Source organism: Corvus brachyrhynchos, unplaced genomic scaffold, assembly GCF_000691975.1.
Source record: "Corvus brachyrhynchos isolate BGI_N302 unplaced genomic scaffold, ASM69197v1 scaffold136, whole genome shotgun sequence".
In the NCBI taxonomy this organism is placed as follows: domain Eukaryota; kingdom Metazoa; phylum Chordata; class Aves; order Passeriformes; family Corvidae; genus Corvus; species Corvus brachyrhynchos.
The window spans coordinates 2,145,477-2,163,482 of record NW_008239080.1 but is presented as its reverse complement, the minus strand read 5'-3'; the positions used below and the strand labels follow the sequence as shown (position 1 = coordinate 2,163,482).

Sequence of the window (18,006 nt, the reverse complement as noted above, 5' to 3'; positions counted from 1 at the left end):
AATGGGACTTGTGATAAGAGTTGTAAATAAAACTGAACTGTAAACTTTGGAATTGCAAATTTTGTTTTTCTGTCCTAGGAGGCATGGAATTATATTACATGCCTCAGCTTATACGGAAAATGAAATCATGGAATCATATAATCATTTAGGTTGGAAAAGCCCTCCAAGATCATCAACCTTTGACCAAACACCACCATGAAAACTAAACCATAGCACTAAGTGCCACGTCCAGTCATTTTTGAATGCTTCCAGAGATGGTGACTCTACCACCTCCCTGGGCAGTCTGTTCCTATGCTTAACCAAATGAAATGTCACATCCATATTAAAATATCTGCATCACTAAAATACATTGAATTATTGATCCATTATGTACAGCTGAGGATAGGTAAAATAGGCATCCTATTGCAGGGATCTCTTGTACTTCCATAGCCACCAAAGGACCACTGACAGCAGAATAAATTCTTCTATCAGATAACTAAACCTCAGGTCTTCTACCACAAATGTTTGGAATGTGTTATGATTCGTTATAAGTCTTGGTCTGGTTAAAATGATTCAATTCCCCATAATGCTATTTGTTACTTACATTTTGAGGTATTTATGAGTTTTATCTTCATGCTGTGTAGATTATAGCATTAACAACGTAATAAAAAGGCTTAAAACCCTTGCATGTTTCCAGGCCTAACTTAGAGTCACTGTTGAGTTCTGAATTAGACCATGTACTTGTTTGTTGCTGAAAGGATTTGCTTTCCCCTTGTATTTAACAAAACAATATGATTAATATCAGTGTTTGAGGTAAAAGCAGAGAAGAACTGTCCTGTTTCACCCAAATAAAATTTAGGACAGACATTACCAAAAGAATTCTCTTCAGAAACGAATGTCTACAAAAATACCTTCTGGGTTAGAAAACTTATTTTCAGCAGCAAGAACTAGGTAAGAAGAGTGAGAATGATAAAAATTCCTTTACTCAGAATGTCAATTCAAATATCTAATATTATATCCCAGATATCAGGTCTTGAATCATGCTGACTTGACCTTGCAGGACACCTCTGTGCCAGATACTGCCTACATTAGGATGGTTCTTACCACCTTTCCCACACAAACAGGTCCTTGAATTTACTGTGCCTTTTAGTCATACTCTAGGATGACTTGGGTTAAAATGCTTTCCCATCCCAGAAAGCATTTAAATACTGCTTCTCTGTGAAGTATTGAGGGAAAAAAACTGCATAATGGGTTCACCTTCTATATTTATTACCTAGGATCTGAAAATTAAGGAAAGTTTCATTCTATTTAGTATTTATTGTAAACTTAAGTAAGATATTGTATTATAAAATGCTTCATAAAAATGCATTACTGTTAAGTTTCTTAGATTAAACAATTTTGAGAACATTGTTTGTACTTATACACAAAAAGTGGACATTTCTGATCCCATTACAAAAATGTACTTGACCCTATTTTTTTCTTTTCCCATGAGGCCTGAATTTTAATGAGGCCTCACCCATGCCAGTACATTGCATTTCCTGGTACTGCTTTTGTTCTCATGTGGCATTCAGTTAAATACTTCAGCTGAATATGAAAATGAGAGCATTGCATAAGTCTGGTTCCATTTTTTGACAAAACTTATAAAAAATATTTTTGTCTGTGTAATGAAAAAATTATCTTTAATATATACTTGCTGTATAAATGCTTAATATATCAAAGGGAGATTAGCTGAAAAGTGCATCTCAAAGACCATCAGCAATAGTTGAAATGAATTGAAAATGTGTTGTTGCTTGAGTGGAAAAATGAAAAAATTGAGGCATTACAGTCATGCTCAGTGGTATTTGTAACTCCATTGTTATGACTGGAGCTGTATCAGGTATCCTCCACAACCCAGAGAACTGATCTCCCAGACATCCCTTTGCCTCTTCACCAGCAGTCTCTGTCCTGCAGGACGCTGCATGTGCCTGCACCCAGCACAAGATGCTGCAGGACTGGGACCAAAACATTCACTACCTCCCTGTATGCCTCTGGAAAGCCTTCCTCTAGCAAAGGTCTCCCATTATTGCACTCTGTAACTTAAAAAGTAGAACTAAGTCTTCTGCAAGAATGGTGCCATATCCTCTAAATTGCCTGACAAGCAGAGATCATGCAGCTAGCAAACTCAGAGTAAACATGCCTTGCTGTGACAGCCTCTGCGGGGGAAAAGCTATGTAAAGTTTCCTGCCATTACCATGTTATTAATTACAGTTTAAATGTGTCATCTGTACTGCACCTTGTAAAAATTGTAAAAATATTCTAATCATAATTTGTATTAGAATATTGATTGCAATAAGAGATTTTCCACAGAATAAAAAGCTATCTTAAATCAGAGGAGCTGTAGAAGAGGTGTATTTTGAAAAAATTTATTCCTAAAATTTGTAACACACATATGTATATATACACATACATATATATATTATATATTTGCATGTGTGTATATATATAATTTAATTATCTTTTATATTTATTTCTGGGGTATATTAAAAATGTTGAATGTTTAATCCTCAAAATATATTTTATTAATTAGATTTTCAAATATTCTCTTTAGAATGCAAACTGCATTGCTGTTTTCAAATGAATAATTAAGTTTATATTTTAAGTGATGCCATTAATGAATATTTACAAAAAGAAACACTAATTTGGAGAAATACATTAATAGTTTACTAGAAAGGAAAAAAACCTCTTTCTTCTGATTGACTTCTTAAAAATAAGTTCCCCTTTAACTGTTTCTTTAAATAGAAATTTTAATGTGTTTAATGATTTATCAAAGCAAGGTGTTTGCAAATAATATTTATTAGTGATATTTACGTCTCATGTAATGTTTGGTGGTTTTTGAGGCAGAAAGGTAAGTTTTATTATCTTCATGCCTTTACAAATTGGGGAGAATTTTGAATTTTGCATTTGCAAGGTAACCTTCCAGCAGAAAGGTATTTTTTAATGTTTGTGTTCCTAGTGTTTCAGACACCTTCTGCCTCATCAGAAACTTTATGTGATTGTAGTTGAAGTGGTTTCAATGTTAACCCATATTTCCCAGCACACACTTCCTGAATTAGAGTCCCAGGTTTTTTTTAAACAGAATATTTAGCACTGAGCTGCAGACAGCTGTGTGTGCCTGGGAGGATCATAGGGAACTGTGCTGAAGACACAGCAATCCCCCTCTAAGGGCAAAGGACTTTCAGCATTTCATTACAGAAATGAAAAGTGGAGCTAAGATAGAAGCCTAGGAGGATTGTACAGGACAAGAGAGGGAAAATGACAGCAGTGATAGGATAAACAACTAAAGCACTCTCGTCTCCCACACTGATTTTTCATAGGTTTTCCCTATTAAAATCAATGGGGAGAGTAAGATGTAATCTAGTCTTTTTAACTGAGAGGTTTCAGGAAGGAAACAGATCATGAACACTTGTTCTGCTGTATTCAGCCTAAAAATTAAACAGTTCATTGGCTAATTTACTATTATTTCCCATTGCCACCATTTCCAAAGATGACTCATTATCTCTGTTGAAGGCTTCATCAGCCAGAAAGATGAGTGCAGAAATAGAAGTCCTCTCTGGAAGAGCAGCAGGCTCTGCCACAGAACAGCAATGTCTAACACTGTCATAGTCATTTTCTGGTGTGGTTGCACTGATTCAAAACAAAGGAATAGAATGTCTGCATTTGAATAATTGTTTTTGTCCCATGTCATACAGCTGATTTATAGTATGTGTCACTATTGAATGTTGGTTCATAAAATAAAATCATATTGGAAAATCTGCAGACATAAATTTAAGTATTCATTGAAAGTTGAGTGTAGCAAAGTTAAGTTGATATTAACTGCCATGATCACTTGCCTGACTCTTGCCAGCAACTTCCAGGTATGTTTAGGAACATATTGCATGAGACAGTATGTGACTTTTGAGAAATGTCTACACACAAGCTTTCATAAACCTTTATTCTGTCTTTAGAATTTGGAATGATGGGAGATCATACAATTAAAAGTCAGCGACCTCGATCTGTTCATGAGAAAAGGGTCCCTCAGGAACAAGCTGATGCTGCTAAATTTATGGCACAAACTGGTAATACATCAGTTACATTTTTTCTATTTACTGTTGTTAATTTTAGCAAGACCACTGCATGTTTCCATAATCTTTTGCTGCATATTTGTCAGTTTTCTAAGCTGATACTTTTTTTGAATCATTTATTTTTTTTCACCAGTTAAAGTCCATAAATAAAGTGGCTAAGAATTAGGTAGATCATGCAAAAACATGCACTGCGAATGTGGATACTGAATCATTTAGTGTACGTATGAATTTCTTTAGTAGTAAAAGCAGTCTCACATGTACGAAACACAGGACAGCTCACGGTGACATGTTAACGTTTTTCTAAAGATGTTAAGAACATGCTTCAGAATTTCTTAATAAATAGACTGTCTAATCCCAGCTTTAGGCATTTATCAAATTAATTAATTACTGGGGTGACTTTAATGTGCATGTATTCAGCATTTACTATCTTTGGCCCAGCACGACACTCTATTCTCTAGTTTCCAGATTCATAATTGCTAAATGAAATCGGCCGTAAGTAGTTTTTAATTGGATGTGCAAATTATCTAACAGTTTTTCATCTAAAACATATTTTTTAATTTTGTTTGAGCAACTTCATCTTCTTTATCTAAAGATACCAAGATGATATTGGAAACCTGGAGCTGAAGTAATTAAAAAAAAATAATCCTGATTAGCCTGTTTACCAACAGTTACCACAGCAGCCTTTGAGGTCAATGATAAAATTTCAGTGGTGAGTTGAATTAAGCTCTCATACACCAAAGCTACTGCCCATTTTGACTTCAATAATGATCCATGTATCTGTTGGTAAAACCTAACTATTGGTACCCTACACTCTCCATTCCAGTAAGTTACTGCATTGACAATCTTGTGCCCCATAATTTTTTGTATGGATTTGAAACAACATCCTCTGTATTCCATAGTTACTAACCTAGAATATATGCCTGCATCAGTCGTACATAATGCTTCCAGTTTTTACGCACTTCAGGAAAAGAGTTATAATTGCTTCTAGTTATAGTGCATGTTTGACATCCTTAGTGGTAGGGTGCTTTACTTAACAGATTTGCAGAAATTGATATATTAAGCAATCTGAGTACATGTATAGCCAATCAGTGTAGATCTGTTTGGTAACAAATTTAGAATGGGAAAAAGTCTGTTTCCCTCCTATTAATCTATAGGATTGCATTTTATGGCTAACTCACAGATGCTCCTGTAAGCAAATGCAGTGGAAGAAGGGAGCCTAGAATTCTCTAGGTCTCCATGCAATTTTTGTTTAGGCAAGTAGAACTTTTCACTTGCATACCTAGCTCAGACATAGAATGTTAGTTGCTTACTACATAGTATAACACTTTTGCTTTTATGCTGCTTCTTGAATTCATACAATTACTCAAAAAATAAGTAAAATTATCCGGGTTTTTTCCCCTTATAAATCCCTAAAACTTTAATAATCTCCGACAAATCTTGTATCTGATAATTTTTAGTCTTGCACTGCAGTGCATCTATTATAGGTGTTAGAGAACTGCATTACAAATGCAGCACTTACACCATCACCTTCCAATACATTGTGTGTGTGGAGTGGGAGACGAACATTCAAAATTATACAGAATTGGTTTCCAAGGTCCTGTTCTGAAAGCATGTGAGATGTATGAGCATATAAATTTAGATGCCCAAATTTGGGGAAATCTGTACTTTCCATGCTGTAGGTTAACACATTTTAAGTAATACTTGTGCTCTTTCTGGACATACTAATTTTCATCTCTTCATTTTGTTTTTCCTTTGTAGTGATCATTGCATATTTTCTTCACCTGTAATGCATTAATTTTTCTTGCAATAAAATGATTGTGGTATCTTCCTAAACTGATTCATAAGGTTTTTTCCTAACATATCTATCTCATTAATTTACCCACTAAGAAATCTTAATAGTAATTGGTTACTGAGTTTATGAGGTTTTATATTTTAAGCCTTGATATTTTATTTTGTGTAATAATAAAACAGATACAAAAGTGCAACAAAATGTTTGTATGTTTTTAAAAGGCAGAGAGACAGGAATAGAGAAGTATCCTGGAAAATATTTATGAAAAGCATTTAATACTCCTGGAATCATAGACTTAATCCACCAAATTTTGCTGGAAATTGAAGAGTTTTAAAATGTGTTACTAAAATGCACATTTTTGTGGTTTTGGAGAGTGATATAAGGCAGTAAAAACATTTATTAAAAAATACTGTGTGAATAATTTCTTGTTCTATATTTGTCATTTTATGTGTTTGGACTGATCCTTCCCTTAGGTGTTATGGGATTTAGAGAGTATAATGCAGGTAAGTTTTACACAAATCAATGAGGCCTTCCATACAGTAAGTTATGTTTCCTCTTATGTGTCAAGCAGCAGGGGAGAATAAGAGTTTGATACCTTGCTAAGAGATAATTTGAGATTGTAGATTTAATGTGAGTGATGCAAAAATTTAAGAGTTCTCATATAACAGAAAAGAAGAAGGAAAATAAAAAGTAGCCTTTTCAAAATTTTCCTTTCAGAAAAGACAAAAATGGATAAGAGAAAAGCAAACAGTGAAAGATATATTTGCAGATTATGTAGTCAACCTACATTTATTCTAGAAAATATAGTAGTCTTTATGTACTTAAAAATGGTGAATTAACAATGATGTGATAGATTTGTGAAGACATTTCCCTTCTTTTAAATTTTTTAAAATAAGTAATAATCATCCTGACAGCAGTACAAAATAGTCTGAAAATTTTAAAAATTACCAAAATATCATAATGTATTGTATAAAAGCAAGCAAAGCAGCTGGTGAGATGTGTGTTCTTTATTTTGTCTTTATTTTGCTCTTTTTGCTTTGTACAACATGTTAATGTGGAGGATCTTTCTCCAGAAAATGTTTAAGCCTTGTTTACATATGATGAAGTATATTAAGACATTGTACCTTTTGTGAATGAACAGTACATATATGCTCAGCACTTATAATAATTAATACTAATTTCAAAATTCACTCAATACAGTCACACAACAATCTGACAACAGACTAATAATCATGTTGCTGCTATTTTCCATCATATTCCAAGGGTTAAGAGTAACATTTTTATCACTTTAAGATATAAAAAAAATAAAATTTTTAGTTTTTAGTTTCTGTATTTTATTAGATGTGTACTGTCAACATGTCTGTGTTGAGTAATGGGATCACTTACACTGGGTATATATAACTGTTTTACATAATGAGGAACATCTTGAGAAACATAGTTTAGACTTTTTCTGCCGTTTGACCTTTTATCTAAACCATTTGAACAAAAGAAAAGTCAAACTTCAAAAAGAAAACTTCCAAACATGTAGGAAAAGACAAAAAATATTAGCCTAGAAACCCACAGTAATATAAGTCTTTTTATCATGTATATAGGGCTTATAGTACACATTTTATAATTGTTAATGTCTACATACATATTAAAGATATTTAGCATATCATCTAACCTGAGCCCAAGCCATCTCACTGCCTAATCAAAGTGCTAAATGCATGTCAGAAAAACTATTAAAACAATAACCAGTGATTATTTTTTTCTTTTTTTTCACTTAACAAATAAGGAAAAGGACTACAAAAATCACTGGGGAATTTTTGTGTGTAGAAAGCTCATAATTTTCCATAGAAATTTTTAGAGTTGCATATAATTTTATTAAAAACAGAGGGATTTGTGTGCTAATTATAATACATTCTGTCATGTTACGGAATAAGAAGCTTTTTTTTTTTTTTTTTAAAGCACTGAAAGCCTCAGAATTGAATCTTAGAAGTCTAGCAAAGACAATCATTTTGCAAAGGTTCCATGCTTGACCTCTGGGGGGGAAAAAAAAAAAAACAAACAAAAAAACCAAACAACAGAAAGACATCTTGGAGACATTCACAGATTCTTGCCATAAAGTACAGTTTGAAGAAAGAGTATGTCATTTACTGCATACTTGGCAGGTAGCACCAGAATATTCCTGGTTTGCAGACAACCCCTCGACTGTGATCAGTATCAAAACTTTTGGAAGACTAGAAATATATTGAGGTAACTGAAATTTCAAGCAAGCTCTTCAAGTCTGCATATTTTATCATACCACTGATTTTAAAACAGAAAATCCTATTTGTTTCAAAAAGGACACTTAAAAATCAAGCATGCAATAGGGGTTTCAGCTGCCATTTTACGTTACATGCTGATTTTTAACAGAAGAAGCTAAACATCAATGCACAGTTATTTACTCAAATTGTTAAGTGAGGTATATTCACATTATTTTTGCATTTGCTTTCTGAGAATACTCAAGGGATCTATTTTTCTGAATATGAATTCCTTTGGGAAAGGAATTCCAGAATTGTGTGTATAGCTGTTCATGAGAATTAAATTCAAGCATTCTCCAGAGCATCCATGCAAGAAAACTTTATGCATTACTTGCTTTCAAAAATTATAAATAAAATGTTCTATCTCTCAAAAAAATTTTCAAAATCCTCTTTTCTAATATGTAGCATTAACAAATCACATATGACAATTTTGAGCATAGTAGTATGTATTATGTGCAGTAGTGCGGTCTGACACATCCAAGAATTCAGCACACCTGTAGGTCAAAAGCAAGGAGTGTATCTGTGCAGAAAATGATCAAAGTTGCCATCCCACATTTCAGGTTAAAATTTAGTTAAAAAAACGTTTTTCTTTGCCAGGGAACTTCTTTCAAATGCTATATGACTCTGCTGAAGAAAATATAAGACATTAGGGGGTTGGTTTGTCTGGGGTTTTTTTCATTGGAATTCCCTTACTGGTAAGGTTCCTTAAACTGTTACTGAGCATTAATTCTAGAGGGATAAGTAAAAATATCAAAGATAAATCCTTTTCTATTATACTAAAAGTGTTGTCTATGTACTTTTAGAATCCTGAGGGCAGTGTTGTTAATGAAGTGTTGAAGGGCAGTAGCTCTCATAAAGTTGTAAATTATGCTAAGACATCAAAGTGTTCCCCTCTGACAGGTGTTATGTGATCGCAGCATTGTAGGTGTCTTTGTTTTCTATTCATTGCACATTTTCACAGCCGCTTTACTCCATAAACTTTTAAATATTTATTTTGGTGTTGTACCTTTTTTCTTTGATTTATAAGAGCAGATGATAATGAGGTTCAGAAAAAAAAAAATTGTGTCATTAATACTTATGTCTATATTCATGTTTGTTTGTTGTCTCGAATACAGGTGAATCTGGTGTTGAAGAGTGGGCCCAGTGGAGTACGTGTTCAGTTACTTGTGGTCAAGGGTCGCAGGTGCGAACCAGAACTTGTGTATCACCTTACGGGACACACTGCAGCGGCCCTTTAAGAGAATCAAGGGTTTGCAATAACACTGCCCTCTGTCCAGGTAGTGTTAGCAGCCAATAAATAAAATTGTGGATGTTTTTGAACTGTATAATGATAAGAACTTGAAATGATATTATTATTATTATTATCATGGGTTTCCTAGGGGCATTTCAGTTAAAGCAGAGAATTGTAATTCTGTTCACCTGTGAATTTTTTTCATGTCGGTTATTATTTTCAGAACAGTCAAGATATGGAACAAGAGCACCTTTTTTCTGACAGTTTCATTTTTTTTCAAAAAGTCTATATTCTCTTATTTTCACTCAGAAAAGAGAAGGTAGCATGAGTACAAAGACAAACTAGGGAAGAAATCCAGATCATGAATACATTAAGGAGCAGAGACTAATTAACAGGGTGGGTTAACATATATTATTTGACGCTGCAATTGTTTTGCCATTTAGAATACTCTCTTCTAGGCAATGGGCCAGACAATGTTCCATGCACAGTTATGTCTTCATGGACTTCCCTTTACATTGTTCTGGCAAGAAAGGGCAACAGCTACCTATCAAAGAAAAAAAGATCAGACAAAAGTAACTCTCTTACATCTGACACACAGTAAAGGTCATCAGTATCTTGCATCACAGTTTTCCTACTCCTTTTGTCTGAGAGTTATGGACATCGTTGGAGTTCAGCAGTAGTTATACGCTAAGGAGAAGAGACAGGCATATTCAAGTGAGTTGCTGAAAGGGCACATCTTTCTTTAAACTCTACCTGTGGATCTGATTAATCTATGATGGGAAGCAAGAGGGAAGGCATATGCCCCGTGACTACATTAATTTTCCTCTGCTGTGAGTGAAATGCAAAAAAAAAGACTATATACTATCCTTCAGATGTACAAATTCCTCACTCTGTAACATTTGAACCCAAGAGGGTGGTGAGACATCTTCAGCTTCTAGGAGAAGCTCAGTACATTTTTGAAGTAAACTATCATACACAGAGAACTCTTGGACTTTATCTCAATGAACAATAATATGTTGAATCAAACTCTGATGCTGCTACTGTGTGTTGAAAAATAGCCAATGGGCAGTGCATATGTGATCCCATCCAAGTTTGTGTATCAGCATTCTAAGCATTTAGGGAGCCTCTGTAATGGAAAGCAACTTACAAGATTGTCTCTATAAAGCATGATGGTAACAAGAATTGCTCTCAACACCTAATGCTTTTCTATTGTGCTTTAGGTGAGTGATTCACATGAAATTTCCTAATATTTCAGAGTAGAAATGCCTAGTTAGAGCTGAATTTTAATACTTTAGAAGTGTTAAAACTTTAACGCATGGAAATGTTTCCATACAAAAATGGCAGCTATTTCTAAAACAGTTAGAGTAGCTTAGATTGTGCCAGAGGTGGGAAATACTGCAAGAGAACTCTCAAGTACAAAAAGAAAAAATGAAAGAAGAGAACTATAAAAGAAATGAACAAACATTGCAAACAATCAATATAGATATAAATATTCATTTGAAATTATGTGAAGAATGAACATGAAAACACAGTCCATCTCTCACAATGAGTTCTGCCTGATTTCTTGCTAATTAGTATTAACTAAGAAGAAGAAAGAGGATTAAATCACATAATTTTCAGAATTTTATCTTCATTCTCTCCAGGAAGGGATACGAAGTTTTCACACCAAAACAAAGCAAAACAAAACAAAAAAATCCAGGTAATGCAGAAGTCAAGGTAATTAATTTGCTGTCAAATTTAAACTGGAAAAAAGTTAATTCTTAGATATGATGTTGTCACACAAACTTTAAACAATGCTACCCAAAAGACTGCTACCCAAAAAGATTTCTCAGGTCAACAGAGGAGCAGTTCCCTTTTATCTTCGCAGTTCAGGATACAGCTTTTGTTTCCAGAGACCCAGTATGAGCAAAGGCTACCAATTCTTAGTTTCTACACTGCCAAGATATTTTCTTTTTCAGCTTGCCACAGCTGATTCTGATAATCTCTATGTATCTTGAGTTACCTTTCCTAAATAATTAGTCTTCTGGCTTAATCTTGCATGTTGTTCCATACAGTTACAATAACCATATTAATTTATGTTGTTCTCTGTCTAATGACAGAATCACTACTGTGTAGCAGTGTGCAAGATTAGCAATTTAGAAATGTGGTTTTCCTAGGCACAGCTCCATTAATTTTCTAAACATCCCTTTAATTATTAGCCCAAATATCCTCTGTCCTCATTCTGTTATGTATCCTGAGTCAGAGAGTTACATAGTTCAGGATTATTCCTGGTCCATGCATAAAAAAAATACACAGTCTTTACAGTAGTTTATTTAAAACAGACGTTTGACAAAATGATTAGTAAAAGGGTGGGGGGGGAATTGTGAGAGCTGGAATGTTTCCTAATCAAAAAGTTGCCCCTTCAACATCAAAAAATATGCAGAATGGCCTACTGTACTATACTTCATGCATCTATCCATAGGTTTCAGAGGAACCTGTTAAACTTGCAAATACTAATGCAAAGCTTTCAGACTATTTTTTCTGTTGCCTTAATATATTCTTTATAAACACTTTACATATTAAACATAATATCCAAGATACTCACTGGAATGTTAGGGAGCATATTTCTCTGTGATCTCAATGTCCTGGAAAAATTTGAAAATGGGATTCACCACCTTCATATATATGTATGTATTGGAATAGAACTTTAAATTTCAGAATAGTATTACTGAGAGTTCAAGCAAAATAATGAAGGAACCACTATTTACATAATTTTTGGGTTATTTGTATTTATTTCAGACCAATACTATTCTAGAGAAGTGCAGCATAGTAGACAACAAAACATAGCTCAGGTAATTTTTGTTGTCACTGGTTCTTTTGTGAGTGGGGACACCTCAGGATCCATTCCTGCAGCGCTACTGATTCTTTTCAGTTTAGTGAATGCTTTCTAACACAGCTAAAACTTAAGAGGAAAGAACATGGGATTTCCATGTCTGCAGATTAGCTTCTATTTCTCCTTCTCTATTGGCTTCAATACCTTTTACCACAAAATTTAGCTGAAGATTAGCATTTTCAGGCTTATGGGTAAAGCAAGACGTGGCAGGAGCAGGAATACACTAAGCCATTTCAAACATTTTTATGCCCAAATGCTATACTTCGGCTGGTGTTATATGCTAATGTAGTTTTATTTACCTCCCTTTTTTCTCTCCCTTGTCCTGTTGCAACAGGGCCTGCCAAAACGCTTGTCTGTATCTTTCTTAGAGGCCCCCTTTATGTAGTGGAAGGCCACAATAAGGTCTCCACAGAGACCTCTTTTCCAGGCTGAACAACCCAAACTCTTCTATCCTGTCTTCATAGGAAAGATGTTCTATCCCTCTGATCATCTCTGTTGCAGTGCTCTGGACCAGCTCCAACAGGTTCATGTCTTTCTATACTGAGGATCCCAGAGCTGGATGCAACACTCCAGGTGGAGTAGAGGAGCGGAATCCCCTCCCTCGCCCTGCTGGCCACGCTGCTTTTGATGCACTTGTGTGTGGCTTCTGGGCTGCAAATGCACAGTGCCGGCCCAGGTCCAACATCTCAGTGACAAGCACCCTGAAGTCCTTCTTTGCAGGGCTGCTCCCAATCCCTTTATCTGTCATCCTGTGTTGAAAGGAAGTTGCCCCCAAGTCATGTGCAGGACCTTGTTGAACATAATAGCATTCACATGAGCCTGCTTCTTGAGCTTGTCCAGATCTCTCTGGATGGCATCCTGTCTTTCAGGTTTGTCAAACATGCCACTCAGCTCAGTGTTGTCTGCAGACTTTCTGAGGGTGCACTCCATCCCACTGTCTATGCCATTGATGAAGATATTAAACAGTACTGGACCAGCACCACTTGTAATGAAACATCAGCGGCCATAATAGTTTTTCAATATCTGTTCAATTTAAAGCTGAACAAATCAAAAGCATTTAAACCCCAATAAAAATCTCACAAAATATGTTTGTAGGATGAAGGCCAGCATGGCCTAACACCTCCTCCCACTTCACAGCAGTTGCATGTTGTGAGCACTGTGGGTGTTCACTTCAACATGATTAGGTTCACAGAGTGGCAGAGAGATGGGAAAGATGCTCTGCAGTAATCCAAACTTGTTGTGTTAGCAATGTTTTTGACAGAGAAACTGGCAATAATCTGAATATTTTTGTCCCAAATAATGAATCTTGCATCTGAAACTGTGTTATAGAAAACAGTAACTCCTCTGCGGGCCAGCTCTCCATCTGGTGTAATTTGGCATAGCTCATCTGGCTATAATTCATCAGATGCTATAGGGGATTTTTTTGCATTTAGAAAATAGTATTAAAGAAAGAAGATGTAAATAAAATATCAGAAATAAAAATCAAGGGTAAGAAACTTTAAAGTTTTAAGATATTCTTATAAAGAGAATCTGGATAACACTGGGCACTTCTGTAATGCGTTGAACAGATTAATTCTTCTTGATATTTGTTTTGCTGAAATTGGTTGTTTTTTATAGTTATGCCTATTCCATCCTTGACTTCAGATGTTTCAGATATAAAGATATATCTGAAATAAATATTTTTTATAGTTATGCCTATTCCATCCTTGACTTTAGTATTGAACTACTAGTTTCAGATATAAAAATCTATAAATGCAAGAAGCTGATGTGAATTTTTTACTTAATGAGCTAAAATTTGTTGTGGAAGATAATTTTTGGCACAGCTTAATTTAAACCACAAACAGATAGAGGCTGCTTTGAGTGCACCCAAAATGAGACATTTTGTCTTGGCTTATGTTTAGTTCCAAAATAACAAAAGAATTGTTCTGTGTTGCTGCTAACATGCAGTCAGCTCTTGCCAGAAGAAATATACATCCTTTTGGTTAGAGACAGTACCTTTAAAGAGCCACTCAGAACATTTTTTTAATTTTCAAATATTTTTTAAATTTTCAAATAAAGACAACTAACTTAGAACATTTTGACAGCATAGAATCAAAATTCCAAATTAAGCAATAGACTTGAACTTATATGTGCCCTGAAAAACCCCACCATGTGTCTACATAGACTCAAGAACTTTCCAATTTATCATTTTTCCCAGAGAATAATATTTTTAGAATTTGGGTTAGTTTTGTTTAGCTAAGTTTTAAATTTTGTTGCATCTGAACATTTTAATCAACCATTGTGGTATCAGGAGATGAAATTATGTCATTGTTACTGCTGGTTATTGTTTGGAATCTGAACTGACAAACTGTTTTCTCCTTAATTTTGCTCATATAAAAATTGGGAATCTTAATGTGTCTGGATTCGTAATCTAATACTTTGCCAATGAGAAAAAAATTCTTTGGATTATATAGCTGAATCAAAATATCTGTAGAAGTATAGTACTTATTGAGAACTGATGAAACTAAAAGAGTTATATGCAGGTATAGTTATAAATTTACTATTTTTAGAAGTGCTAGGCTTTCTGGTTTTGACAAAAATGTTGCAATTAATCAAGGTTTCTAAACTAACTAGACTAAAATCTGTCACTTTAACATTAATTTGGACTGTTCCTAAGGGTTATTTTTTTAATATAATGCAGGTGGATTTGATATTTAGAGTAAGATAATAAGGATGTAGGATGTGGTCTTTTTGACCACTTTTACGTGACCAAATGAAAACCTTTCATCGATTGAGCTGTTGTCCAGTGGGTTAAAATCTTCCCTGAATAAAGCTTGACATTTTCTGTCAGAAACAATTCCTCTGAAGTTAGCTAAGAAACTTTTTAATCTCAACATAGTATCTAAAATGACAATTTTTCTTATTTTTAATGAAAGGCAATGGAACGTACCTACTTGCAGAATTCCCCTTGATCTTAGTGATGAATTTGTAATAATATGCCAGGGAGCTGAATTTCCTTCCACAGCCTTGCAACTGAATTTCACCTCAGGAAATGTTATTCTGATCCCTGCAAGAAAAGGGTTGTATTTGTAGAAACTGGGCAGGTGATACATGCCTTCAGGGCAAAGGAAACCTATATATGAGAAGTTCTTTCACAGTGATGAAAAAAAGTGAGGACAAAACAGAAAATCTATTTCGTCTGTAATGTTGTGAATCTTTACCAATGATATACTCAGATGCTGTACACAGTTTGCCCCTCCAGACACCCTTCAAACAGACAGGGCTTCAGAAACAGAGTTATGTGATACTGACTGAGATGTTCCGTCTGGGTACTGTCCTTTTTCTTAAATGCTTGACATTACTGCAATTCTCATCACTACATTCCTGTTCTCACACTGCCTAATTTAAACTGGTACAACTGCTCTTATTTAAGCAGAAGAAAAATAAGTAAAGTTTCCTTTGCAGTATTATTCAATTTATAGAGAATTTATAGTTTTACCAATGTATGTGTGGAATCATCTTACCCAGTACATGCTTAACTATAGTATGTTAGAGAACTTTCTGGAAATTCCCCTGCATTTTTTCTGTAAATGGATTGCTTATGGTATGTAAGCTCACATGGGTACTGTATATCAGTTTCTCCTATGGTAGAAAATGCTTAAAGTAGAGAAAGATTCCTCTTCTATGATTCTTTATATAAATATTACCAAATATTTGTATATAAAAATACTGGTATAAGTTTGTAATTTATTGTGAACTCTGAAGGTATCTGCGGTTTGTTGAATGAGCGTTTTTCCAAGAGTAAAGCTGTATTACTGTGTCTGTTAAATCAATGAATATGTTCATGTAAGGAAATGGTACATATCTCTTTTACTTACATGGTCTTCGAATTTTTGAGGAAGATAACCAAGCACATCTGCTGCCATATTTCCACCAGAATTTAAAAAATTGAAAAAAACTTTAAGATTACTGCCCCAGTTTTTTATATTGACACAGTAATAAATTATTGCATTTATTCCTATAATTTCAAAAGAAAACTTAATTTTGACTGCTTCTAGTTTTTAGAGTTGTCTTGATACAGAAAGTATATGCCTGATTTTCACGAAAACTAGCCTCCTGAAAATCAGGGCTATTAATGTCAAGTCAGGCACCAAAGATGTCATAACTAACTTCTGAAAAGGGAAGTCATCTTGCTTAATACCGTCAAAGAACAGAAACTGTGGTAGCGAGATTAGTTTAAACATTAGAGAAAATGTTTCAAAGTATATTTTTAAATATACTTAAGAGAAAATATGATTAAATTGAAATTAACTAAGTTTTAAAAAGTACTTGTTTTCCTATGATAAAGCTTACCTATGTACTGATTTCCTTGAAGGTGGAAAAATAATTCCTATTTAAAATAGTGATCTTGTTGATCTTGAAATCGTTTTGTTACTTGTGTGTCTGTTTCTGGTTAAAATCTGTATGGTTTGTTGCAGTACATGGCGTTTGGGAGGAATGGTCACCTTGGAGTTTGTGTTCATTCACATGTGGTCGAGGCCAAAGAACTAGGACAAGGTCATGTATACCTCCCCAGTATGGGGGAAGATCTTGTGATGGACCTGAAACACAACACAAACCTTGCAATATTGCACTCTGCCCTGGTGAGCTCATATAGCAACTCTCTGCTTTGTTACAGTGTGTTTAATGTGGGTTGTTTGTGGTTTCTTTTACAGCCCTTTGCACACAGGAAAAAGCAAAACATTATCCAAAGTGCCTAGATTGGGTAATATTGTTCATAATTCTGACTGTAGTGGTTAAAGTATATAGTCAAGATGGTAACTGTTCAAGACACAAGCAAACAATTTTTAGTTTCTTTGAGGTACTCTCTTTGTAGGGAACAGAATGTTGTGTAGGAAATCTTGATTCAGGATGGGTCTCAGAGAACCAAAAGGCAAACAACTTTCTGAGTGTGGCTTAAAGAGAGACATTCAGAGGTCACATAGTTTTTGTCCACCATATCTGTATGAATTACGTTTGCTTAGATGTTCACTGTAATTATTTATTCATCATATGACAAACATATTTGTGAAACCACCCATAATATTTAAATTGCTGATTTATTCAAAATGGATATTATTTACATGTGTACAGACAGAAAGGCTCACACAAGCTAGAGCATTATTTCAATCCCCGTTAAGTCTTTATGGTACAGATTTTAGGTGCGTCATTTCTGGGAGTTATGTGCTAAACCAATTTCAAAAAATTACCACTAACCAAATAAACAATGCATGGGCTTCATGTCCATCCACTAAAATTGAAGCTAACTGAAAAAAGAGCATTCTTTCAAAATTTATTTTTTACTTCTTGTCTTTAGATTATGATTAATTTAGACCAAATTTTTCAAAATACATGTATACATATATAGATGCGTAATATATATATGTATACATATATATGAGTGCATATAATACCTGAGTATTAAAAGAAGTTCAATTACCATAAAGAAGATTATATATAATAATAATTTATGGTTATTGAACTGATTCTAGTACTTAGGTACTAAAACCATGTCAGGTAGCAGTAATGTGAGAAATTTCTTTCATGCATTCTGTTTGACCGTGTGAAGGTTGCCCATGCAGTGGGTTTGTTGACTATTCACAGTTTACAACACTGCTGCAAATAGATTCTTCATGACCAGAACTCTTCCTGTAAAGGATTGATGGACAGACATCACATTAGCAAATGGTTGTTTAATGTTTTGAAAACTGAAATGAAGGAAAAAATGAAACTTA

General features: G+C 34.3%; 1 protein-coding gene across 1 annotated transcript in view; it reads left to right on the top strand.

Annotated features, from left to right (window-relative positions):
* The window catches only part of ADGRB3 (adhesion G protein-coupled receptor B3), a 449,879-nt gene that overhangs the window by 176,685 nt on the left and 255,188 nt on the right, over positions 1-18,006 (top strand). Inside the window, exons 3-5 of the mRNA XM_008637622.2 lie at positions 3,963-4,073; positions 9,266-9,427; positions 16,711-16,875. Coding sequence (XP_008635844.1) covers positions 3,963-4,073; positions 9,266-9,427; positions 16,711-16,875 — 438 coding nt within the window. The remainder of the gene's footprint in view (positions 1-3,962; positions 4,074-9,265; positions 9,428-16,710; positions 16,876-18,006) is intronic.